This window comes from Oncorhynchus kisutch, linkage group LG15 (genome assembly GCF_002021735.2).
Source record: "Oncorhynchus kisutch isolate 150728-3 linkage group LG15, Okis_V2, whole genome shotgun sequence".
In the NCBI taxonomy this organism is placed as follows: domain Eukaryota; kingdom Metazoa; phylum Chordata; class Actinopteri; order Salmoniformes; family Salmonidae; genus Oncorhynchus; species Oncorhynchus kisutch.
In genome coordinates this window covers 29511065-29538447 of record NC_034188.2, presented here as the reverse complement: position 1 = coordinate 29538447, position 27383 = coordinate 29511065, and the positions used below count along the sequence as shown (strand labels likewise).

Sequence of the window (27383 nt, the reverse complement as noted above, 5' to 3'; positions counted from 1 at the left end):
AGGGGGAAGGAAACAGGGGAGGAAAGAGGGGGGTGGAGAGAAGAGGAGAGGGAAGGAAACAGGGGAGGAAGGGGGGGTGGAGAGAAGAGGAGGGGGAGGAAACAGGGGAGGAAAGAGTGGGGTGGAGAGAAGAAGAGGGAGACATAGTTTTTGACTGTTTTTTCATAGTAGATCATACTGGTTCTTACTGATTTGTACTGGTTCATATTGAGTAACAGAATCAGCAGGATGGCAAACAGAACATTAGAGAGGGAGACAGAGATCGAGATAGAGCAACAGTGTGCTTGAGAGAGAGAGATAGAGAGAAAGAGATGGTGTGTGACTGGATGGTTTGTGTACTGTTAATTGGGAAGCGGATTTCACAGTGCCAGTCGGTCGGGGTGGAGGGGGAGGAGAGGGGGAGGACCACTATCACTGTCAATACGACTCTCCCCCCTCAGAGACTCACTGCAAAAACTGACAGCACAGAAAATTGGAACAAAGGTGGAAAGAGCATTCTGCTGTAGTACATGACCAATTATGGTGTGTATCTGTCTCTCTGTGTGTGTGTGTGTGTGTGTGTGTGTGTGTGTGTGTGTGTGTGTGTGTGTGTGTGTGTGTGTGTGTGTGTGTGTGTGTGTGTGTGTGTGTGTGTGTGTGTGTGTGTGTGTGTGTGTGTGTGTGTGTGTGTGTGTGTCTGCCTTCCTGCCTGCCTGTTTGTGTTCGGGGGAGATCTCGCACCGAATGGAAGTGTTTTTCCTGGGAAATGGATAAACAACCCAGGAACCATTGCTAGGAAGGATTTTCTCAATGTTCTGCCACAGAATGAGGAGGAGTGCAGAACAAGCCCCTGAATGTGAGAGACTATTTCTCCCCATCTTATATTCTGCACCCTTCATCTGCTTGGCTCCACTACTCTCAGATTTCAGACAGTTTTATTCCCCTCTCACATAGTAGCAAGGGCTTTTTAACATGTCAGTCAATTAAAAGGATTTCAGCTGAGGCACTCTTCTTACTTAACGGCAGTTCAGGGTATCTTTACAGCTTCACCACTGGGTGGCTTTAACACACACCACAGACATCTTGTTGCCTCAGATCTCTCCTGAAGATAACAGCCAGAGTCTTAAATGCTGAAATAGAGTCGTTATTTTGATACATGGCCAAATTAAGAGAGCCTCAAATTAAAGGGGTTGCTATATGAAAGTAGGTAAATCGCTGAGAAGGGATTGAGGGATGGATGGAGGGACGGAGAGGTGGAGGGATGAGGTATGTACTCCTATCTAACTACTTACCCTCTGTCCTTAATGTTAATGGCTAACCAGACTAATAGGTTAAACTAAGGGTAGTGTCACAGCACTGAAACATAGTCTAGTGGTCCTATTCATTTCAAACAGGTAACTAAGGAGTTTCTAGGGAGAAACTAAAGGGTTAGGGTTAGGTGCCTTTGCATTCGTTTGATCAATACAACTCAACTGGATGGTAATTCTAACACACATTCTTGCAGCTCGGCATGAACGATGGGTTCCACTCAAGGAATTTCTAACTATAGCACCCTCTGATTACTGTGTATCTGCCGATAGCCCACTCATTCAGTCCTATAGAACTGAATGAGTTAGTGCCACATGGTCCTTAGTGCCACAAAAGAAACTGGGAATAAAATAATGTTGGTTCGCCTTACAACAGAGTTCTCCAACCCTCTTCTTGGAAACCTACACAAGTGTTGAGGAACAAAGTTGGAGAGCTCTGCCTTACAAGAACATCCTGATTATATACTAGTTTGGCGTGTTTGTGTGATGTCGTTGTTTAAAGGGGCCCAACACAGTACCTGGTGGAACTCCCTTTGTTGTTGGACGGCCCCCACATCGCCCCCTATGGGCAGCTGTTCCGACAGCTCCTCGTCCTTGGCCGTCAGCCAGTCTATGATCTCCTGCAGGGAGAGCTGCAACTTCCCACTGTTGTCGGAGAACGCCTCTAGCCGCACCCTGCAGACAGACAAACAGACAGAGCAAAACGACAGTCAGCCAATGGTTGCTCATGATACCCAACACATCTACCAGAGAGGAGAGAAGCAGCAGTGCCCACCTTAGCCAGGACCCTAAAGGACATCGCCCCAAACCACAGCCCCAGCACCATACACAGGAGCAACAGATCAACAGACACCCTGCCCAGACCAGCGAGACATTCTCCCAGACCCCCCCCCCTCCTCCCACCCATGCCTTGAGGACCTATATCCAGACCACCAGCCACATCCACACACGCACCCCAACCAATCAATACCCCCCAAACCAACCATGACCACACCGCATATAGGCCCCCTCAGTTCAGACCTGTGAAGAATGCAAAAACCCAAGAAAGACATTTAGAAACCTTTCCAACCAAAAACATAGAGACCCAGAAAACTGGAGCCTACGCCTTCACTATGGTGAATCACCAAAACAAAACAGAAAAACACTATGGAAAAAGAAGGAACAGCACGTCAGAAATCAGCTCAATGTAATTGAAGAATCCATAGAATCGAACCACTTGGAACACACTAAACAAACAACAACACAAAGAGTTATCTATCCAAAACGGAGATGTAAGGATAAACCACTTCTTCAATCTTTTTGGACCTATAACAAAGAACAAAACAGCAAAAACATATACAGTACCAGTCATGAATTTGGACACACCTACTCATTCAAGGGTTTGTCTTTATTTTTTACAAACGTTCTACATTGTAGAATAATATTGAAGACATCACAACTATGAAATAACACATGGAATCATGAAGTACCCAAAATAAATGGCAACCTCTCAAAATATATTTGAGATTCTTCAAAGGAGCCACCCTTTGCCTTGATGACAGTGTTGCACAATCTTGGCATTCTCTCAACCAGCTTCATGAGGTAGTCACCTGGAATATATTTCAATGACAGGCCCTGACAGTAAATCTCAGTAAGACAATAATAATGGTGTTCCAAAAAAGGTCCAGTTGCCAGGACAAATACAGATTCCATCTAGACACCATTGCCCTAGTTTACACAAAAACGATAGATACCTCGGCCTAAACATCAGCGCCACAAGTAACTTCCACAAAGCTGTGAACAATCTGAGAGACAAGGCAAGAAGGGACTTCTATGCCATCAAAAGGAACATAAAATTTCAAATAAAATTCGACCAACCAATTAGAATCTGGCTAAAAATATAGAACCCATTGCCCTTTGTGGTTGTCAGAAAATTCACAAAATGGGAGAAACATTAAATTGAGACTCTGCATGCAGAATTCTGCTAAAATATCCTCATTGCACAACGTAAAATACCAAATAATTAATGCAGAGCAGAATTAGGCAGGTACCCGCAAATTATCAAAATTCTCATATCTATTGGGTGAAATTCCACAGTGTGCAATAACAGCAGCAGGATTTATGAACTTGTAATGGGAATTTTAATGTTTGTGCTTTTCTTATTGCTAATTTCTTTGTTCTATTTATGTGTGGTTCTAATAACCAATTTATTCATGCAAGTGACTGATTTAACAAACCCTCCATAGCTGCTATTTAGCAGTACGCCCAGACCTTGTTTTCAGAACAAAAGATATCTCAGTTTCAATGTCTCAGCTTAGAGAGAAGAAGTGAGGTATTGGTCTGTCACATGAATGAAACTAAATGGTAAGGATGAATTAATTATGCTAAATCATGCAAATATAACTTCTCATTTTATAGCCGTATATAAGACAACTGCTGGGCCTGCCCTTCTGTACTTTAACTATTTTCACATCGTTACAACACTGTATATAGACATACATTTACATTTGAAATGTCTTTAGTCTTTTGTGAGTGTAATTTTTACTGTACATTTTTTATTGTTTATTTCACTTTTGTTTATCATTTATTTCACTTGCTTTAGCAAAGTAAGAATAAAGTTTCATATGCCAATAAAGCCATGTGAGATTAAATTGAATTGAGAGAGAGAATGTGTCCCACCTGCTACAGCTTTGACTGCCTCAAAGCTGCTGATACGTTTTGGGGCGGCAGGTGGCCAAGTGGTTAGAGCGTTGGGCCAGTAACCAAAAGGTTGCTAAATTGAATCCCCGAGTTGACAATGTAAAAATCTGTCGTTCTACCCCTGAACAAGGCAGTTAACCCACTGTTCCTAGACCGTCATTGTAAATAAAAATTTGTTCTCAACTGACTTGCCTTGCTTTTAAAAATGTTATATTTATTTAACTAGGCAAGTCAGTTAAGAACAAATTCTCAATTACAATTAGTTGAAAATGTAAAATATATGTGAGCGAGCACTATGGAGCTAGTCACGGTGATGTGGTAGTGAACACTATGTAGCTACTCATGGTGATGTAGTAGTGAGCACTATGGAGCTAGTCATGGTGATGTAGTAGTGAACACTATGGATCTAGTCATGGCGATGTTGTAGTGGTAGTGAACACTATGGAGCTAGTCATGGTGATGTAGTAGTGAACACTATGGAGCTAGTCATGGTGATGTAGTAGTGAACACTATGGAGCTAGTCATGGTGATGTAGTAGTGAACACTATGTAGCTACTCATGGTGATGTAGTAGTGAACACTATGGAGCTAGTCATGGTGATATAGTAGTGAACACTATGGATCTAGTCATGGCGATGTTGTAGTGGTAGTGAACACTATGGAGCTAGTCATGGTGATGTTGTAGTGGTAGTGAACACTATGGATCTAGTCATGGTGATGTTGTAGTGGTAGTGAACACTATGGAGCTAGTCATGGTGATGTAGTAGTGAACACTATGGAGCTAGTCATGGTGATGTTGTAGTGGTAGTGAACATTATGGAGCTAGTCATGGTGATGTGGTAGTGAAGACTATGGAGCTAGTCATGGTGATGTAGTAGTGAACACTATGGAGCTAGTCATGGTGATGTAGTAGTGAACACTATGGAGCTAGTCATGGTGATGTAGTAGTGAACACTATGGAGCTAGTCATGGTGATGTAGTAGTGAACACTATGGAGCTAGTCATGGTGATGTAGTAGTGAACACTATGCAGCTAGTCATGGTGATATAGTAGTGAACACTATGGAGCTAGTCATGGTGATGTAGTGGTGAACACTATGGAGCTAGTCATGGTGATGTGGCAGTGAACACTATGGAGGTAGTCATGGTGATGTAGTAGTGGTAGTGAACACTATGGAGCTAGTCATGGTGATGTGGTAGTGAACACTATGGAGCTAGTCATGGTGATGTAGTCGTGAACACTATGGAGCTAGTCATGGTGATGTGGCAGTGACCACTATGGAGCTAGTCATGGTGATGTAGTAGTGGTAGTGAACACTATGGAGCTAGTCATGGTGATGTAGTAGTGAACACTATGGAGCTAGTCATGGTGATGTAGTAGTGAACACTATGGAGCTAGTCATGGTAATGTTGTAGTGGTAGTGAACACTATGGAGCTAGTCATGGTGATGTTGTAGTGAACACTATGAAGCTAGTCATGGTGATGTTGTAGTGGTAGTGAACACTATGGAGCTAGTCATGGTGATGTGGTAGTGAAGACTATGGAGCTAGTCATGGTGATGTACTAGTGAACACTATGGAGCTAGTCATGGTGATGTAGTAGGGAACACTATGGAGCTAGTCATGGTGATGTAGTAGTGGTAGTGAACACTATGGAGCTAGTCATGGTGATGTAGTAGTGAACACTATGGAGCTAGTCATGATGATGTAGTAGTGAACACTATGGAGCTAGTCATGGTGATGTTGTAGTGAACACTATGGAGCTAGTCATGGTGATGTGGTAGTGGTAGTGAACACTATGGAGCTAGTCATGGTGATGTAGTAGTGAACACTATGGAGCTAGTCATGATGATGTAGTAGTGAACACTATGGAGCTAGTCATGGTGATGTTGTAGTGAACACTATGGAGCTAGTCATGGTGATGTGGTAGTGGTAGTGAACACTATGGAGCTAGTCATGGTGATGTAGTAGTGAACACTATGGAGCTAGTCATGATGATGTAGTAGTGAACACTATGGAGCTAGTCATGGTGATGTTGTAGTGAACACTATGGAGCTAGTCATGGTGATGTGGTAGTGGTAGTGAACACTATGGAGCTAGTCATGGTGATGTGGTAGTGAACACTATGGAGCTAGTCATGGTGATGTAGTAGTGGTAGTGAACACTATGGAGCTAGTCATGGTGATGTAGTAGTGAACACTATGCAGCTAGTCATGGTGATATAGTAGTGAACAGTATGGAGCTAGTCATGGTGATGTAGTGGTGAACACTATGGAGCTAGTCATGGTGATGTAGTAGTGGTAGTGAACACTATGGAGCTAGTCATGGTGATGTGGTAGTGAACACTATGGAGCTAGTCATGGTGATGTAGTCGTGAACACTATGGAGCTAGTCATGGTGATATAGTAGTGAACAGTATGGAGCTAGTCATGGTGATGTGGCAGTGAACACTATGGAGCTAGTCATGGTGATGTAGTAGTGGTAGTGAACACTATGGAGCTAGTCATGGTGATGTTGTAGTGAACACTATGGAGCTAGTCATGGTGATGTGGTAGTGGTAGTGAACACTATGGAGCTAGTCATGGTGATGTGGTAGTGAACACTATGGAGCTAGTCATGGTGATGTAGTAGTGGTAGTGAACACTATGGAGCTAGTCATGGTGATGTAGTAGTGAACACTATGCAGCTAGTCATGGTGATATAGTAGTGAACAGTATGGAGCTAGTCATGGTGATGTAGTGGTGAACACTATGGAGCTAGTCATGGTGATGTAGTAGTGAACACTATGGAGCTAGTCATGGTGATGTGGTAGTGAACACTATGGAGCTAGTCATGGTGATGTAGTCGTGAACACTATGGAGCTAGTCATGGTGATATAGTAGTGAACAGTATGGAGCTAGTCATGGTGATGAGGCAGTGAACACTATGGAGCTAGTCATGGTGATGTAGTAGTGGTAGTGAACACTATGGAGCTAGTCATGGTGATGTGGTAGTGAACACTATGGAGCTAGTCATGGTGATGTAGTCGTGAACACTATGGAGCTAGTCATGGTGATGTGGCAGTGACCACTATGGAGCTAGTCATGGTGATGTAGTAGTGGTAGTGAACACTATGGAGCTAGTCATGGTGATGTAGTAGTGAACACTATGGAGCTAGTCATGGTGATGTAGTAGTGAACACTATGGAGCTAGTCATGGTGATATAGTAGTGAACACTATGGATCTAGTCATGGCGATGTTGTAGTGGTAGTGAACACTATGGAGCTAGTCATGGTGATGTTGTAGTGGTAGTGAACACTATGGATCTAGTCATGGCGATGTTGTAGTGGTAGTGAACACTATGGAGCTAGTCATGGTGATGTAGTAGTGAACACTATGGAGCTAGTCATGGTGATGTTGTAGTGGTAGTGAACATTATGGAGCTAGTCATGGTGATGTGGTAGTGAAGACTATGGAGCTAGTCATGGTGATGTACTAGTGAACACTATGGAGCTAGTCATGGTGATGTAGTAGGGAACACTATGGAGCTAGTCATGGTGATGTAGTAGTGGTAGTGAACACTATGGAGCTAGTCATGGTGATGTAGTAGTGAACACTATGGAGCTAGTCATGATGATGTAGTAGTGAACACTATGGAGCTAGTCATGGTGATGTTGTAGTGAACACTATGGAGCTAGTCATGGTGATGTGGTAGTGGTAGTGAACACTATGGAGCTAGTCATGGTGATGTAGTAGTGAACACTATGGAGCTAGTCATGATGATGTAGTAGTGAACACTATGGAGCTAGTCATGGTGATGTTGTAGTGAACACTATGGAGCTAGTCATGGTGATGTGGTAGTGGTAGTGAACACTATGGAGCTAGTCATGGTGATGTGGTAGTGAACACTATGGAGCTAGTCATGGTGATGTAGTAGTGAACACTATGGAGCTAGTCATGGTGATGTAGTAGTGAACACTATGGAGCTAGTCATGGTGATGTAGTAGTGAACACTATGTAGCTACTCATGGTGATGTGGTAGTGAACACTATGGAGCTAGTCATGGTGATATAGTAGTGAACACTATGGATCTAGTCATGGCGATGTTGTAGTGGTAGTGAACACTATGGAGCTAGTCATGGTGATGTTGTAGTGGTAGTGAACACTATGGATCTAGTCATGGCGATGTTGTAGTGGTAGTGAACACTATGGAGCTAGTCATGGTGATGTAGTAGTGAACACTATGGAGCTAGTCATGGTGATGTTGTAGTGGTAGTGAACATTATGGAGCTAGTCATGGTGATGTGGTAGTGAAGACTATGGAGCTAGTCATGGTGATGTAGTAGTGAACACTATGGAGCTAGTCATGGTGATGTAGTAGTGAACACTATGGAGCTAGTCATGGTGATGTAGTAGTGAACACTATGGAGCTAGTCATGGTGATGTAGTAGTGAACACTATGGAGCTAGTCATGGTGATGTAGTAGTGAACACTATGCAGCTAGTCATGGTGATATAGTAGTGAACACTATGGAGCTAGTCATGGTGATGTAGTGGTGAACACTATAGAGCTAGTCATGGTGATGTGGCAGTGAACACTATGGAGCTAGTCATGGTGATGTAGTAGTGGTAGTGAACACTATGGAGCTAGTCATGGTGATGTGGTAGTGAACACTATGGAGCTAGTCATGGTGATGTAGTCGTGAACACTATGGAGCTAGTCATGGTGATGTGGCAGTGACCACTATGGAGCTAGTCATGGTGATGTAGTAGTGCTAGTGTACACTATGGAGCTAGTCATGGTGATGTAGTAGTGAACACTATGGAGCTAGTCATGGTGATGTAGTAGTGAACACTATGGAGCTAGTCATGGTAATGTTGTAGTGGTACTGAACACTATGGAGCTAGTCATGGTGATGTAGTAGTGAACACTATGAAGCTAGTCATGGTGATGTTGTAGTGGTAGTGAACACTATGGAGCTAGTCATGGTGATGTGGTAGTGAAGACTATGGAGCTAGTCATGGTGATGTACTAGTGAACACTATGGAGCTAGTCATGGTGATGTAGTAGGGAACACTATGGAGCTAGTCATGGTGATGTAGTAGTGGTAGTGAACACTATGGAGCTAGTCATGGTGATGTGGTAGTGAAGACTATGGAGCTAGTCATGGTGATGTACTAGTGAACACTATGGAGCTAGTCATGGTGATGTAGTAGGGAACACTATGGAGCTAGTCATGGTGATGTAGTAGTGGTAGTGAACACTATGGAACTAGTCATGGTGATGTAGTAGTGAACACTATGGAGCTAGTCATGATGATGTAGTAGTGAACACTATGGAGCTAGTCATGGTGATGTTGTAGTGAACACTATGGAGCTAGTCATGGTGATGTGGTAGTGGTAGTGAACACTATGGAGCTAGTCATGGTGATTTGGTAGTGAACACTATGGAGCTAGTCATGGTGATGTAGTAGTGGTAGTGAACACTATGGAGCTAGTCATGGTGATGTGGTAGTGAACACTATGGAGCTAGTCATGGTGATGTAGTAGTGGTAGTGAACACTATGGAGCTAGTCATGGTGATGTGGTAGTGAACACTATGGAGCTAGTCATGGTGATGTAGTAGTGGTAGTGAACACTATGGAGCTAGTCATGGTGATGTAGTAGTGAACACTATGGAGCTAGTCATGGTGATGTAGTAGTGAACACTATGGATCTAGTCATGGTGATGTAGTAGTGAACACTATGGAGCTAGTCATGGTGATGTGGTAGTGAACACTATAGAGCTAGTCATGGTCATGTGGTAGTGAACACTATGGAGCTAGTCATGGTGATGTAGTAGTGAACACTATGGAGCTAGTCATGGTGATGTAGTAGTGAACACTATGTAGCTACTCATGGTGATGTAGTAGTGAACACTATGGAGCTAGTCATGGTGATATAGTAGTGAACACTATGGATCTAGTCATGGCGATGTTGTAGTGGTAGTGAACACTATGGAGCTAGTCATGGCGATGTTGTAGTGGTAGTGAACACTATGGAGCTAGTCATGGTGATGTAGTAGTGAACACTATGGAGCTAGTCATGATGATGTAGTAGTGAACACTATGGAGCTAGTCATGGTGATGTTGTAGTGAACACTATGGAGCTAGTCATGGTGATGTGGTAGTGGTAGTGAACACTATGGAGCTAGTCATGGTGATGTGGTAGTGAACACTATGGAGCTAGTCATGGTGATGTAGTAGTGAACACTATGGAGCTAGTCATGGTGATGTAGTAGTGAACACTATGGAGCTAGTCATGGTGATGTAGTAGTGAACACTATGTAGCTACTCATGGTGATGTGGTAGTGAACACTATGGAGCTAGTCATGGTGATATAGTAGTGAACACTATGGATCTAGTCATGGCGATGTTGTAGTGGTAGTGAACACTATGGAGCTAGTCATGGTGATGTTGTAGTGGTAGTGAACACTATGGATCTAGTCATGGCGATGTTGTAGTGGTAGTGAACACTATGGAGCTAGTCATGGTGATGTAGTAGTGAACACTATGGAGCTAGTCATGGTGATGTTGTAGTGGTAGTGAACATTATGGAGCTAGTCATGGTGATGTGGTAGTGAAGACTATGGAGCTAGTCATGGTGATGTAGTAGTGAACACTATGGAGCTAGTCATGGTGATGTAGTAGTGAACACTATGGAGCTAGTCATGGTGATGTAGTAGTGAACACTATGGAGCTAGTCATGGTGATGTAGTAGTGAACACTATGGAGCTAGTCATGGTGATGTAGTAGTGAACACTATGCAGCTAGTCATGGTGATATAGTAGTGAACACTATGGAGCTAGTCATGGTGATGTAGTGGTGAACACTATGGAGCTAGTCATGGTGATGTGGCAGTGAACACTATGGAGCTAGTCATGGTGATGTAGTAGTGGTAGTGAACACTATGGAGCTAGTCATGGTGATGTGGTAGTGAACACTATGGAGCTAGTCATGGTGATGTAGTCGTGAACACTATGGAGCTAGTCATGGTGATGTGGCAGTGACCACTATGGAGCTAGTCATGGTGATGTAGTAGTGCTAGTGTACACTATGGAGCTAGTCATGGTGATGTAGTAGTGAACACTATGGAGCTAGTCATGGTGATGTAGTAGTGAACACTATGGAGCTAGTCATGGTAATGTTGTAGTGGTACTGAACACTATGGAGCTAGTCATGGTGATGTAGTAGTGAACACTATGAAGCTAGTCATGGTGATGTTGTAGTGGTAGTGAACACTATGGAGCTAGTCATGGTGATGTGGTAGTGAAGACTATGGAGCTAGTCATGGTGATGTACTAGTGAACACTATGGAGCTAGTCATGGTGATGTAGTAGGGAACACTATGGAGCTAGTCATGGTGATGTAGTAGTGGTAGTGAACACTATGGAGCTAGTCATGGTGATGTGGTAGTGAAGACTATGGAGCTAGTCATGGTGATGTACTAGTGAACACTATGGAGCTAGTCATGGTGATGTAGTAGGGAACACTATGGAGCTAGTCATGGTGATGTAGTAGTGGTAGTGAACACTATGGAACTAGTCATGGTGATGTGGTAGTGAACAGTATGGAGCTAGTCATGGTGATGTAGTAGTGGTAGTGAACACTATGGAGCTAGTCATGGTGATGTGGTAGTGAACACTATGGAGCTAGTCATGGTGATGTAGTAGTGGTAGTGAACACTATGGAGCTAGTCATGGTGATGTAGTAGTGAACACTATGGAGCTAGTCATGGTGATGTAGTAGTGAACACTATGGATCTAGTCATGGTGATGTAGTAGTGAACACTATGGAGCTAGTCATGGTGATGTGGTAGTGGTAGTGAACACTATAGAGCTAGTCATGGTGATGTGGTAGTGAACACTATGGAGCTAGTCATGGTGATGTAGTAGTGAACACTATGGAGCTAGTCATGGTGATGTAGTAGTGAACACTATGTAGCTACTCATGGTGATGTAGTAGTGAACACTATGGAGCTAGTCATGGTGATATAGTAGTGAACACTATGGATCTAGTCATGGCGATGTTGTAGTGGTAGTGAACACTATGGAGCTAGTCATGGTGATGTTGTAGTGGTAGTGAACACTATGGATCTAGTCATGGCGATGTTGTAGTGGTAGTGAACACTATGGAGCTAGTCATGGTGATGTAGTAGTGAACACTATGGAGCTAGTCATGGTGATGTTGTAGTGGTAGTGAACATTATGGAGCTAGTCATGGTGATGTGGTAGTGAAGACTATGGAGCTAGTCATGGTGATGTAGTAGTGAACACTATGGAGCTAGTCATGGTGATGTAGTAGTGAACACTATGGAGCTAGTCATGGTGATGTAGTAGTGAACACTATGGAGCTAGTCATGGTGATGTAGTAGTGAACACTATGGAGCTAGTCATGGTGATGTAGTAGTGAACACTATGCAGCTAGTCATGGTGATATAGTAGTGAACACTATGGAGCTAGTCATGGTGATGTAGTGGTGAACACTATGGAGCTAGTCATGGTGATGTGGCAGTGAACACTATGGAGCTAGTCATGGTGATGTAGTAGTGGTAGTGAACACTATGGAGCTAGTCATGGTGATGTGGTAGTGAACACTATGGAGCTAGTCATGGTGATGTAGTCGTGAACACTATGGAGCTAGTCATGGTGATGTGGCAGTGACCACTATGGAGCTAGTCATGGTGATGTAGTAGTGCTAGTGAACACTATGGAGCTAGTCATGGTGATGTAGTAGTGAACACTATGGAGCTAGTCATGGTGATGTAGTAGTGAACACTATGGAGCTAGTCATGGTAATGTTGTAGTGGTAGTGAACACTATGGAGCTAGTCATGGTGATGTAGTAGTGAACACTATGAAGCTAGTCATGGTGATGTTGTAGTGGTAGTGAACACTATGGAGCTAGTCATGGTGATGTGGTAGTGAAGACTATGGAGCTAGTCATGGTGATGTACTAGTGAACACTATGGAGCTAGTCATGGTGATGTAGTAGGGAACACTATGGAGCTAGTCATGGTGATGTAGTAGTGGTAGTGAACACTATGGAGCTAGTCATGGTGATGTAGTAGTGAACACTATGGAGCTAGTCATGATGATGTAGTAGTGAACACTATGGAGCTAGTCATGGTGATGTTGTAGTGAACACTATGGAGCTAGTCATGGTGATGTGGTAGTGGTAGTGAACACTATGGAGCTAGTCATGGTGATGTGGTAGTGAACACTATGGAGCTAGTCATGGTGATGTAGTAGTGGTAGTGAACACTATGGAGCTAGTCATGGTGATGTGGTAGTGAACACTATGGAGCTAGTCATGGTGATGTAGTAGTGGTAGTGAACACTATGGAGCTAGTCATGGTGATGTGGTAGTGAACACTATGGAGCTAGTCATGGTGATGTAGTAGTGGTAGTGAACACTATGGAGCTAGTCATGGTGATGTAGTAGTGAACACTATGGAGCTAGTCATGAACACTATGGATCTAGTCATGGTGATGTAGTAGTGAACACTATGGAGCTAGTCATGGTGATGTGGTAGTGGTAGTGAACACTATAGAGCTAGTCATGGTGATGTGGTAGTGAACACTATGGAGCTAGTCATGGTGATGTAGTAGTGAACACTATGGAGCTAGTCATGATGATGTAGTAGTGAACACTATGGAGCTAGTCATGGTGATGTGGTAGTGAACACTATGGATCTAGTCATGGTGATGTAGTAGTGAACACTATGGAGCTAGTCATGGTGATGTAGTAGTGAACACTATGGAGATAGTCATGGTGATGTGGGAGTGAACATTATGGAGCTAGTCATGGTGATGTGGTAGTGGTAGTGAACACTATGGAGCTAGTCATGGTGATGTGGTAGTGAACACTATGGAGCTAGTCATGGTGATGTAGTAGTGGTAGTGAACACTATGGAGCTAGTCATGGTGATGTAGTAGTGAACACTATGGAGCTAGTCATGGTGATGTAGTAGTGAACACTATGGATCTAGTCATGGTGATGTAGTAGTGAACACTATGGAGCTAGTCATGGTGATGTGGTAGTGGTAGTGAACACTATAGAGCTAGTCATGGTGATGTGGTAGTGAACACTATGGAGCTAGTCATGGTGATGTAGTAGTGAACACTATGGAGCTAGTCATGATGATGTAGTAGTGAACACTATGGAGCTAGTCATGGTGATGTGGTAGTGAACACTATGGATCTAGTCATGGTGATGTAGTAGTGAACACTATGGAGCTAGTCATGGTGATGTAGTAGTGAACACTATGGAGATAGTCATGGTGATGTGGGAGTGAACATTATGGAGCTAGTCATGGTGATGTAGTCGTGAACACTATGGAGCTAGTCATGGTGATGTAGTAGTGAGCAGTACCAGAGAGCTACTCTTACTGTTACTGGCAATATGTTGACCAGGTCAACAGGTGTGCAAAACACACAGACACAAATAAAAGGAGATCTATAGACAGCAGTCTAACATTGGATTAGTTGTTTCCTGCAGAGACAAAGGCACTTGTCAAAGAACACAACCTGGCTTCTCATTTCATGTGACATCTCCTAGACACGGATTAGTTGACAAAGAAGAGAGTTGAAGTGTCTCTTAAAAGCCCTCAAGGAAGGAAGTTTGTTCTTTTGTGGGATAACACATGCATGTACGCTTACTTTTGTGTGTGTGTGTGTGCGTGTGTGTGTGTGTGCGTGTGTGTAAAAGAAAAATAGATACTAGAGAGGATCTGTATCAGTTTGTGTACGCCTCTACACTCTTAGAAAAAAGGGTTAATTGGGGATGTACAGTATATACAACCTTTTGGTTCTTCGGTCAAAATATAAGAACCTTTTTCAGAAAAAAAAGTTAAATGCTCTACAATTCTATCACTCAAAAACAACTGCAATTTTTATCCATTATAATAACTCAAGACAGTTGGAAAGAGTGCCTAGAAATAAGCAAATGTTTTAGGGTTAGCAAAGTCACTTTTTTAATTCAAACAGATGAAGCCAAAATCATATGATAAACTCAAATCAAATCAAATCTAATTTTATTTGTTACATACACATGGTTAGCAGATGTTAGTGCGAGTGTAGCGAAATGCTTGTGCTTCTAGTTCCGACAATGCAGTAATAACCAACAAGTAATCTAGCTAACAATTCCAAACCTACTAGTTTAAGGGGATAAAGAATATGTACATAAAGATATATGAATGAGTGATGGTACAGAGCGGCATAGGCAAGATACAGTAGATGGTATTGAGTGCAGTATATACATATGAGGTGAGTATGTAAACAAAGTGGCATAGTTAAAGTGGCTAGTGATACATGTATTACATAAGGATGCAGTAGATGATATAGAGTACAGTATATACGTATACAGTGCCTTGCGAAAGTTTTCGGCCCCTTTGCGACCTTTTGCCACATTTCAGGCTTCAAACATAAAGACATAAAACTGTATTTTTTTGTGAAGAATCAACAACAAGTGGGACACAATCATGAAGTGGAACGACATTTATTGGATATTTCAAACTTTTTTAACAAATCAAAAACTGAAAAATTGGGCGTGCAAAATTATTCAGCCCCTTTACTTTCAGTGCAGCAAACTCTCTCCAGAAGTTCAGTGAGGATCTCTGAATGATCCAATGTTGACCTAAATGACTAATGATGATAAATACAATCCACCTGTGTGTAATCAAGTCTCCGTATAAATGCACCTGCACTGTGATAGTCTCAGAGGTCCGTTAAAAGCGCAGAGAGCATCATGAAGAACAAGGAACACACCAGGCAGGTCCGAGATACTGTTGTGAAGAAGTTTAAAGACGGATTTGGATACAAAAATATTTCCCAAGCTTTAAACATCCCAAGGAGCACTGTGCAAGCGATAATATTGAAATGGAAGGAGTATCAGACCACTGCAAATCTACCAAGACCTGGCCGTCCCTCTAAACTTTTAGCTCATACAAGGAGAAGACTGATCAGAGATGCAGCCAAGAGGCCCATGATCACTCTGGATGAACTGCAGAGATCTACAGCTGAGGTGGGAGACTCTGTCCATAGGACAACAATCAGTCGTATATTGCACAAATCTGGCCTTTATGGAAGAGTGGCAAGAAGAAAGCCATTTCTTAAAGATATCCATAAAAAGTGTCGTTTAAAGTTTGCCACAAGCCACCTGGGAGACACACCAAACATGTGGAAGAAGGTGCTCTGGTCAGATGAAACCAAAATTAAACTTTTTGGCAACAATGCAAAACGTTATGTTTGGCGTAATAGCAACACAGCTCATCACCCTGAACACACCATCCCCACTGTCAAACATGGTGGTGGCAGCATCATGGTTTGGGCCTGCTTTTCTTCAGCAGGGACAGGGAAGATGGTTAAAATTGATGGGAAGATGGATGGAGCCAAATACAGGACCATTCTTGAAGAAAACCTGATGGAGTCTGCAAAAGACCTGAGACTGGGACGGAGATTTGTCTTCCAACAAGACAATGATCCAAAACATAAAGCAAAATCTACAATGGAATGGTTCAAATATAAACATATCCAGGTGTTAGAATGGCCAAGTCAAAGTCCAGACCTGAATCCAATCGAGAATCTGTGGAAAGATCTGAAAACTGCTGTTCACAAATGCTCTCCATCAAACCTCACTGAGCTCGAGCTGTTTTGCAAGGAGGAATGGGAAAAAATTTCGGTCTCTCGATGTGCAAAACTGATAGAGACATACCCTAAGCGACTTACAGCTGTAATCGCAGCAAATGGTGGCGCTACAAAGTATTAACTTAAGGGGGCTGAATAATTTTGCACGCCCAATTTTTCAGTTTTTGATTTGTTAAAAAAGTTTGAAATATCCAATAAATGTCGTTCCACTTCATGATTGTTTCCCACTTGTTGTTGATTCTTCACAAGAAAATAGAGTTTTATATCTTTATGTTTGAAGCCTGAAATGTGGCAAAAGGGGCTGAATACTTTCGAATACTTTCGCAAGGCACTGTACATATGAGATGAATAATGTAGGGTATGTAAACATTAGGTAGCATTGTTTAAAGTGGCTAGTGATATATTTTACATCATTCCCATCAATTCCCATTATTAAAGTGGCTGGAGTTGAGTCAGTGTGTTGGCACGATTTTCTGGATTTATTTTCTCATGTTGTCTGTCATAGTTGAAGTGTACCTATGATGAAAATTACAGGCCTCACTCATCCTTTTAAGTGGGAGAACTTGCACAATTGGTGGCCGACTAAATACTTTTTTGCCCCACTGTAAATAAGGCTCTTTTAGAGTTCGAACTTTATAGGCCACCGTTTGTTTGGTAGCTAGCTGAGGAGAAAGCCACCTCTAATTAGCCACTTTACAAGCTGGCTAACTCATCTTACAAATAAACTTCCATTTTAATTATTGAATATGCCAAATAGAACTACATACCCAGCCTGACATTGGCAATTAGCTCATTGTTGCTTTTATTTCAGTATTACAGTGTGGATTCAGAGGCAGATTCCTCTTTTGGCTGCTGCTGACGACAACTGTAAGTTGGTCCTCAGCATGATAATAATGATATGTATGCATGTTATTTTGTCTTCATTTTTGCAGATATACAATAGACTCATGTTTTGGCTTCTTATGTTCTTCTCAGGAATCAGCCAGGCGATACCTCATACTGTAGCTGTACCATGAATAAGGCAGAAACCCTCTGAAGGTTGCTACCAAAACTGAGGTGGGCCATTATTCAAATAAAGAGCCTCCCTGACCAACAGTGCATATTTCCAAACTATATTTGCATTACTGTACCTAAACCGTTAGTGTTTGAGTTTGACTGTAAGGACAATTCAATCTAAAATCTATGCTGATATTTTTTGTGCATCATTTCATGGCATTATTATTATCTTCTTAGCTAGTACTATTGAACTAGTAGTAGCCTAGCCATAAATCATACATGGTACTATACAGAGTTCTATATGGAACCAATTTGGTCCAGTGAAGAAGATCGCCTAGGGTTCTGATCAAAGAACCTCACAAAAGGGTTCTACTGAATACTGAACACAAATATCAGCGCAACATGCAAAGTGTTGGTCCCATGTTTCATGAGCTGAAATAAAAGATTCAAGAAATGTTCCATACGCTTCTTTCCCTCAAATTGTGTGCACAAATTTGTTTACATCCCTGTCAGTGAGTATTTCTCCAATGCCAAGATAATACAGCCACCTGACAGGTGTGGCATATCAAGAAGCTGATTAAATGGCATGATCATTACACAGGTGCACCTTGTGCTGGGGAAAATAAAGGACACTCTAAAATGTGCAGTTTTGTCAGACAACACAACGCCAGATGTTTCAAGTTTTGAGGGCGTGTGCAATTGGCATGCTGACTGCAGGAATGTCCACCAGAGCTGTTGCCAGAGAACTGAATGTTAATTTCTAAACCATAACCAACGTGGTTTTGGAGAATTTGGCAGTACGTTCAACTGGCCTCACAACTGCAGACCACGTATAACCACACCAGCCCAGGACCTCCATATCTGGCTTCTTCACCTGCGGGATCGTCTGAGACCAGCCACCCGGACAGCTGATGAAACTGAGGGGTATTTCAAATAAAAACAAATCCAATTTTATTAGTCACATGAGCCGAATACAACAGGTGTTCACCTTACAGTGAAATGTTTACTTACGAGTCCCTAACTAACTACGCAGTTTCAAAACATACAGATAAGAATAAGAGATAAAAGTAACAAGTAATTAAAGAGCAGCATTAAAACACAATAGTGAGACTATATACAGGGGGATACTGATACAGAGTCAATGTGTGGGGGAACCGGTTAGTGGGGAAAAACTCATTCTAATTGGCTGGGCGTGGGTCCCCAATGGGTTCCCTTCCATGGCTGTGCCCCTGCCCAGTCATGTGAAATCCATAGATTAGGGCCTCATTTATTTATTTCAATTTACTGATTTCCTTATATGAACTACGGTATGTATGTATGTATGTATGTATGTATGTATGTATGTATGTATGTATGTATGTATGTATGTATGTATGTATGTATGTATGTATGTGTGTATGTATGTGTGTATGTGTGTATGTGTGTATGTGTGTGTGTGTGTGTGATGACTGGTGAACAGCTTCACAGCTCTCTCAACCTCTGCCCAGAGAGCTGTCTCTATACTGTCACACTGAGAAACACACGCTGAGTGGGTCTTTACACAAACAAATGCGCGCACACACACACACACACACACACACACACACACACACACACACACACACACACACACACACACACACACACACAAACAAACACACCTACACACACCTACACACACACACACACACTGAGTATCTCCTCACACACACACATGCTGAGTATCTCTTCACACACACACACTTATACTCACCACACAGTTTGAGTACCTGCAGACACACAGCACTCAGCATGGATGGAAGCCGGGCTGATTGGGATCAAAGAGAGCCAGTCGTCTAATACCTTTAGTAAGGTTGTCCATCATCAGGAAGCACCCAGGGAAGCTTTACTGGGTGGCTTCAAACACCCACAAATCAAGCCTCAGGGCACGGCCTCTCCTCTCACAGACAACCATCACATCACCAACTTCCATTTCACAGTGAAGGTGAAACAAATTGAGTGCTGTGCTGCTGTATTAGAATCATTGCTACATGCCGGGAGCTGCCTGCTTCAGCTCCAGACCAGACCAAGACTGGATTGGAGTGGGCTAGGCTAGAATGGGCTAGATTGGGCTAGGCTGGACTTCACTAGGCTGAGCTAAACTGGGCTGGGCTAGGTTGGACTTGATTAGGCTGGACATGACTAGACTGGGCTAAGCTGGGCTCGGTTAGGCTGGGCTAGGCTGGGCTGGACTAGGCTGGACTCGACTAGGCTTGGCTAGGTTAGGCTGGGCTGGGCTGGGATGGACTAGGCTGGACTCGACTAGGGTAGGATGTACTAGGCTGGACTTGACTAGGCTGAGCTAAACTGGGCTGGATTAGGCTGGGCTGGGATGGACTCGACTGGGCTAGACTGGGCTAGGCTGGGCTCGACTGGGCTAGACTGGGTTAGGCTGGACTGGGCTAGGCTGGGCTGGGTTTGGCTGGACTGGGCTGGGCTGGGTTAGGCTGGGCTGCGAGGAGAGAAGGAGAGAAGTTCTGGAGGTATTTCATCCTCGGTGAGCACACCAGGATTAATTGAAAGGCTTTTTATGAGCGATTTCTGCTGCATTGAGATGCCAGATGCCAAGGAGGGAGAGAGGGGGAGAGCAGTGAACCCCTCCTGAAGCTGTCAGTCCCCGATACACTCGTGGGTGTGGCCACAGTGACAGCAGTCAGGGGCTGTCACAGTCATACATTGCACAAGAGTGTGTGTGTGTGTGAGCATTTGACAGGATTAAAGGGAATCAATAAAAATGTCAGATAGGCTTGTGTAGCTACTTGACCATGAGGTAGACAGATAGGCTTGTGTAGCTACTTGACCATGAGGTAGACAGATAGGCTTATGTAGCTACTTGGCCATGAGGTAGACAGACAGGCTTGTGTAGTTACTTGCCATGAGGTAGATAGATAGGCGCGTGTAGCTACTTGGCCATGAGGTAGACAGACAGGCTTGTGTAGTTACTTGCCATGAGGTAGATAGACAGGCTTGTTTCCTCCACACTAGATAATAGAACCCAGGCCAACTCATCAGGAGCAAAAACAACAAATGATCACAAAAAGAGACCAAAGAAAGGGGCTTGCTTATGCAACATGGGCTATAGAGGCAGACACTAAATGTAACATTTCTTCATTATCACCTCCAAAGGAAATAAAGCAGCATATAGAATTCTAACTCCTTAATCAGGTTGGGGGATTATCCTGAAGAGGTTGCTTCCTGGTTCAGTGATTCATTAATGCACAAGATATGAGTGGAGTGGTTTTTGTTTAGGAAGGAGGGAGAGAGGGAGGGAGGGAGAGTGAGGGAGGTAGAGAAAGAAAGAGCGTGCCCGCGGGGTGTCTCAGAAGCATTTTCTTTGAGGCTTGAGTCTTCCTCCTACACTCCCACCCTCCCTCCCTCCTTACCATTGCAGATATGTCATGCTGTAAGTGTGTTGGCACTTGGAGGCTATTAACTAAACTAACTGTTAAAAAAAAGAGACAGACAGAGTTGCAATGACTATTTTAAAAATATATTTATATTTAACCTTTATTTAAATAGGCAAGTCAGTTAAGAAGAAATTATTATTTACAATGACAGCCTACCAGGGAACAGTGGGTTAACTGGTCTAGGAACAGTGGGTTAACTGCCATGTTCAGGGGCAGAATGACAGATGTTTAACTTGTCAGCTCGGGGATTCAATCCAGCAACCTCTCGGTTACTGGCCCAACGCTCTAACCTCGAGGCTACCTGCCACCCTTAAACGAGACTATAGGAAGGGGGTGGGGACTATAGGGAAGGGGGCTGGGGCTATGAGGAGGGGGCTGGGGACTATAGGGAGGGAGAGCCCAAAGTCCAAAGTCTTAGGATATAATGACAGGCTAACTCTCCCCCATAGTGCTTCAGTGACTTACCTCACTCAGTAACCAACATTCACTGGCTCTCTGTGTGAATCACACACTTATTGAGTACACACAAACACTGCACAAACACACACACTGCACACACACACATACACTGCACACACACTTTATTTTCATTTTAGTAATTTAGCAGTGGCTCGTATCCATCGTATCCCGAGTCAGTGTATTCATCTTAAGGTAGCTAGGTGAGACAACCACAGTCATGTAAGTAAATTTTTCCTCAATTAAGTAGCTATCAGCAAAGCCAGAGTTAGTAGGGGAAACAGAATCAAGTGTGAGTGTTAGTTCACTAAAGGTGAGGGGGATGGGGTTAGGCATGAGGAGGGGGTGCTGGGGGGTTATTTAAGATACAATTTGAAGAGGTAAGGTGTCAGATGTTTTCAGAAGATGAGCAGGTACTCTGCTGTCCTTGCTTAAGGAACCTGGTTCCACCATTGGGGTGTAAGGACAGAGAAGAGCTTGGACTGGGCTGAGTGGGAGCTGCCCTCCCACAGGAGGGTCAAGACACCAGAGATGGGAGGACAGAGTGCTTGGGTAGGGGTGTAGGGTTTGAGCATGAGTGAGTTTGTGGTCTGTGTGGGGATGAGGGCGTTTACATGTGTTACAGACGCCACAGTGCTTGCTTAGCGAGTCCCACTTCCTCCTGATTCGGCTCACACCTAGGTTCAAACCCAAGACCTCTGCTTCACTAGCACATGTGACCGCCCTCCTTGACAACGTTCCAACAGGTGGAGCCACCCAAAATGTACTAATTGGATTGCTCTGTCCGTGACATTTCAAGCTAGCTGTGAAGTGAGCTTACGGTACGTTCTGAACTCTGTTTCACGTGCGTGCGTGCGTGCGTGCATGTTTTCTTGCCTGTTTGTGTGTGTGTGTGTGTGTGTGTGTGTGTGTGTGTGTGTGTGTGTGTGTGTGTGTGTGTGTGTGTGTCCATCAGTGGGCTTTCCTGTAAGAGAGGAAGAGAAGGGCAACACATAAGGGATGCCTCAGATCTGCCATATCTCATTGTTGGAGTGTTCCAATTCTGTATGTCTTCTCCCCTGAGGGACTGGGGAGCTTTTTATAAACCCCTGCTTCCTGGTACGTGCACATCTCTTACTGGCAATTCAAAGAGACACTGCGGTAGTCCAAAACCTAACTGCCTCCACATTGTTTCTAATCTCACCAGAGTGTGTGATTTGTTCTGCACCAGCTGACGGAGAAGCACAGTTCAGGGCTCCTCCACAGCTTTGTGCAGTTTAATACCTAGCTCTACACGGCGAACAGCAAGCAGCAAGCTATTCTATTAAATCATTCATGGCTCCCTCATTCCCTTTCGTGTGTTCCATCATTAGTGTGTCTGAAAGTTAGTTTGCCTGCCAGCCCTGGCAAAAACAAAACGTCACCCCGCTACGAGGCTGTGGTGTCGTTCCCAAAAGATGTTGCAGCTGTGTCCCCTTCTTTACCACATCTTCATCTTCTGTCTCCTCCTCCGCCCGTGTGACGCAACTGACACTTTCCCCAGTGCTAACAGGAATCATGTACAGTTACACACTCTTGTTTACCAGAGCCGCACTCGCCCCGTGCCAGCCACATCAATTCCGAGCCACACCCGATACCCGACATTAAGACAGATTTTTCTCTGCAACCCAACTCACCCGCGTAGAATTGTTCCGAGAGTCGATCGATTACCCGCCAAATAACATGCATTTATTGTTTGTTTTTATGACTTCAGAGTAGTAGGCTATTGTTCCCCTTCCCTGAATGACTGAATTGGTCTGCATGTCTATTCAACATTTGGATAAAAGGAAACCACGTCATTAATTGAGAACAATATTTTTTCACAACGCAAAGCGGCACATGGAGAATCAAATCGCTTTGAAAGAAAGTGGCTTCTAATTAGCGTTCTTACCTAATGAAAGCCTATAGCCAACATAACAACACATTTACATTCAATACTGTTCAGATAAACAAGTAGTTTAATTGAAACTTAAACAATCAATTCTCGGAATCTAATATAGGCTGCAAAAATACATTTATTTAGGAGGCTAAACTCAAACTTTTACCAGCCTCGCCGGTTTAAACTTTAAACGGCCTGTATTAATGTAGGCCTAATAATTAAATGATAGCCAACATCTACCTGTCTTTGTCCACAATGACTCCAAAATCCTTACAAACTGGGGATTTCAATCGCACAGCACCTCTTTCCATAACGGTGTATTCCCCCATCATAACCTCAGTGTTTATTTATCCGGTTACGTTAGCCATTTTCACGTGAACCAGGGAAAGTCAACTTGGCAATGTATTCTCACGTGGGGGTACGGAACATAAGCTCTGCACGTGGACAAATTAGATCGTTTCACCTAGGGCAACGTTAATGGAGTATTTGATTACTTGTGTAACAGTATAGACTTTACGTCCGTCCCCTCGCCCCACCCAGGGCGCGAACCAGGGACGCTCTGCACACATCAACAATCACCCTCGAAGCATCGTTACCCATCGCTCAACAAAAGGGGAACCACTACTTCAAGGTCTCAGGGCAAGTGATGTCACCGATTGAAACGCCACTAGCGCGCACCACCGCTAAATAGCTAGCCATTTCACATCGGCTACACTTGCAACAGTATTAATTTATTTGAAAAATATATAGGCCTATATTTAACAATGAAAAGGCTTTGTATGAATGAAATACAATCATTCAGGGGTGGCACGCACCCCAAAAAAGTATGTAAGGATGGCTGGGGGGTGGTCCTTTGCATTTTTCAAACAACTAAAACACATTTTTCCTGCAATTTAGAGCCATAATCATTATGCTTAATTCTATGTAAAAAAATAAGTGTATTTTTCAGCATATCTAAGCATAACTCCTGAACTGTCTGTATCCTCCTGAATGGTGGTTCTATTTTAAAATAAAATAAATATGCTTCACTGCATCTCTGCTATAGATTGAAAGGAAAGTGGGTCTAATTCAGTACATTTAGTAATTGAGTGCTTTTCTAAAGTTGACCAACCTTGCCAGCAGGCATGCCAGCTAAGATAGCAAGACCAGCTAGCTACTCTAACTTCATTGATAGCCTTAAATGGCTTCTTGGTAGCTAGTTATGAGGTTAGGAGATTGTGAACCTATCTGGGCTAGTTAAAGACAACTTCATGAAATTGTGAGGTGGCTAGTATTATTACAGAGACACAACAACCCAAAAATGTAAAATAATGAAATATATATACAGTACCAGTCAGAAGTTTGGACACACCTACTCATTCAAGGGTTTTTCTTTATTTTTACTAGTTTCTACATTGTAGAATAATAGTGAAGACATCAAAACTATGAAATAACACATATGGAATCATGTAGTAACCAAAAAAAGTGTTAAACAAATCAAAATATATTTGAGATTCTTCAAAGTAGCCATCCTTTGCCTTGATGGCAGTTTTGCATACTCTTTGCATTCTCTCAACCAGCTTCACGTTTTAGTCACCTGGAATGCATTTCAATTAACAGGTGTACCTTGTTAAAAGTACATTTATGGAATTTCTTTCGTTCTTAATTAAGCCTCGTCAACATCCGCTGAAAAGGCAGAGAGCAAAATGTAAAAAATATTTTGGAGAAATATTTAACTTTCATACATTCACAAGTGCAATACACCAAATTAAAGCTTAATTTCTTGTTAACTTCTTGGTGACAGGAAGGGCAGTATTTTCACATTCGGATGAAATGCATGCCAAAATTCGGATAGATTTTCATGTCTGTGAGTATAACAGAACCTATTTAGCAGGCGAAACCCCAAGGACAAACCATTCAGATTGTTTTTGTTTTGAGGTCACTCTCTTTTCAATGGGTTTTCATTGTGAATCCAGATTTCTAAGGGACATTCTTGCTGTTCCTATCACTTCCACTGGATGTCAACAGTCTTTAGAAATTGGATGAGGTTATTCTTTTGTGGAATGAAGAAGTACGGCCATCTTGAACGAGAGTCACTTGAAGTGTACTGTTAGATAGAGGCGCGTGACCAGAAAGCTAGCTACAGTTTGTTTTCTTCCTGTATTTAACACAGATCATCCCGTCTTCAATTTTATTGATTATTTACGCAAAAAACAAATCCTAAAGTTGTATTGAAAAAGTAGTTTGAAATGTTTTGGCAAAGTTTACAGGTAACTTTCGAGATATTTTGTAGTCACGTTGCGCAAGTTGGAACTGGTGTTTTTCTGGATCAAACGCGCCAAATATATGGACATTTTGGATATATATCAACGGAATTAATCGAACAAAGGGACCATTTGTGATGTTTATGAGACATATTGGAGTGCCAACAAAAGAAGCTCGTCAAAGGTAAGGAATTCTATTTTTATTTCTGCGTTTTGTGTCGCGCCTGCAGGGTTGAAATATGGTTTCTCTCTTTGTATACGGAGGTGCTATCCTCAGATAATAGCATCGTTTGCTTCCGCCGAAAAGCCTTTTTGAAATCTGACATGTTGGCTGGATTCACAACAAGAGTAGCTTTAATTTGCTATCTTGCATGTGTGATTTAATGAAAGTTTGATTTTTATAGTAATTTATTTGAATTTGGCGCTCTGCATTTACCCTGGCTTTTGGTGGGACGCTAGTTTCCCCACATATCCAAGAGAGGTTCATCTACCCATCGTGTCCGATTTCAAAAAGGCTTTACAGCAAAAGCACACCATATGATCATGTTAGGTCAGCCTAGTCACAAAAAACATACAGCCATTTTCCAGCCAAAGAGAGGAGTCACAAAAAGCAGAAATAGAGATAAAATGAATCACTAACCTTTGATGATCTTCATCAGATGGCACTCATAGGACTTCATGTTACACAATACATGTATGTTTTGTTCGATAAAGTTCATATTTATATCCAAAAATCTCAGTTTACATTGGCGCGTTATGTTCAGAGCCACATCAATTTACAGAAATGCTCATCGTAAACTTTGATAAAAGATACAAGTGTTATGCAAAGAATTACAGATATACTTCTCCTTAATGCAACCGCTGTGTCAGATTTCAAAAAAGCTTTACGGAAAAAGAACACCATGCAATAATCTGAGTACAGAGCTCAGACACAAAAACAAGCCATACAGATACCCGCCATGTTGTGGAGTCAGTAAATGTCAGAAATAGCATTATAAATATTCACTTATCTTTGATGATCTTCATCAGAATGCACTCCCAGGAATCCCAGTTCCACAATAAATGTAAATGTAAATGTAAATAAATGCCTGGGCAAGTCCAGGCGAAAGTTCAGACGAAAAGTCCAAAACGTTATATTACAGTTCGTAGAAACATGTCAAACGGTGTATAGAATCAATCTTTAGGATGTTTTTATCATAAATTCTCAATAATATTCCAACTGGACAATTCCTTTGTATTTAGAAATGAAAAGGAACGCAGCTTGCTCTCATGGCCACGCGCATGATTTAGCTCATGGCATTCTGCCAGACCCCTGGTTCAAACAGCTCTTATTCGCTCCCCATTCACAGTAGAAGCCTGAAACAAGGTTCTAAAGACTGTTGACATCTAGTGGAAGCCTTAGGAAGTGCAACATGACACCATTTACACTGTATCTTGAAAAGGCAATGAGTTGAAAAACTACAAACCTCAGATTTCCCACTTGCTGGTTGGATTTTTCTCAGGTTTTCACCTGCCATATAGGTTCTGTTATACTCACAGACATCATTCAAACAGTTTTATAAACTTCAGAGTGTTTTCCATCCAAATCTACTAATAATATGCATATATTAGGTTCTGGGCCTGAGTAGCAGGCAGTTTACACTTGGCACGCTTTTCATCCAAACGTGAAAATGCTGCCCCCTATCCCAAACAGGTTAATGCGTTTGAGCCAATCAGTTGTGTTGTGACATGGTAGGAGTGG

At 42.7% G+C, this 27383-nt stretch overlaps 1 protein-coding gene across 1 annotated transcript in view; it reads right to left on the bottom strand.

Moving 5' to 3' along the window:
• LOC109905125 (dystrophin-related protein 2) overlaps positions 1–27383 on the bottom strand; it is a 125778-nt gene that overhangs the window by 79271 nt on the left and 19124 nt on the right. The window contains 1 exon segment of the mRNA XM_031790061.1: positions 1805–1961. Within this exon segment, the coding sequence (XP_031645921.1) occupies positions 1805–1961 (157 nt within the window).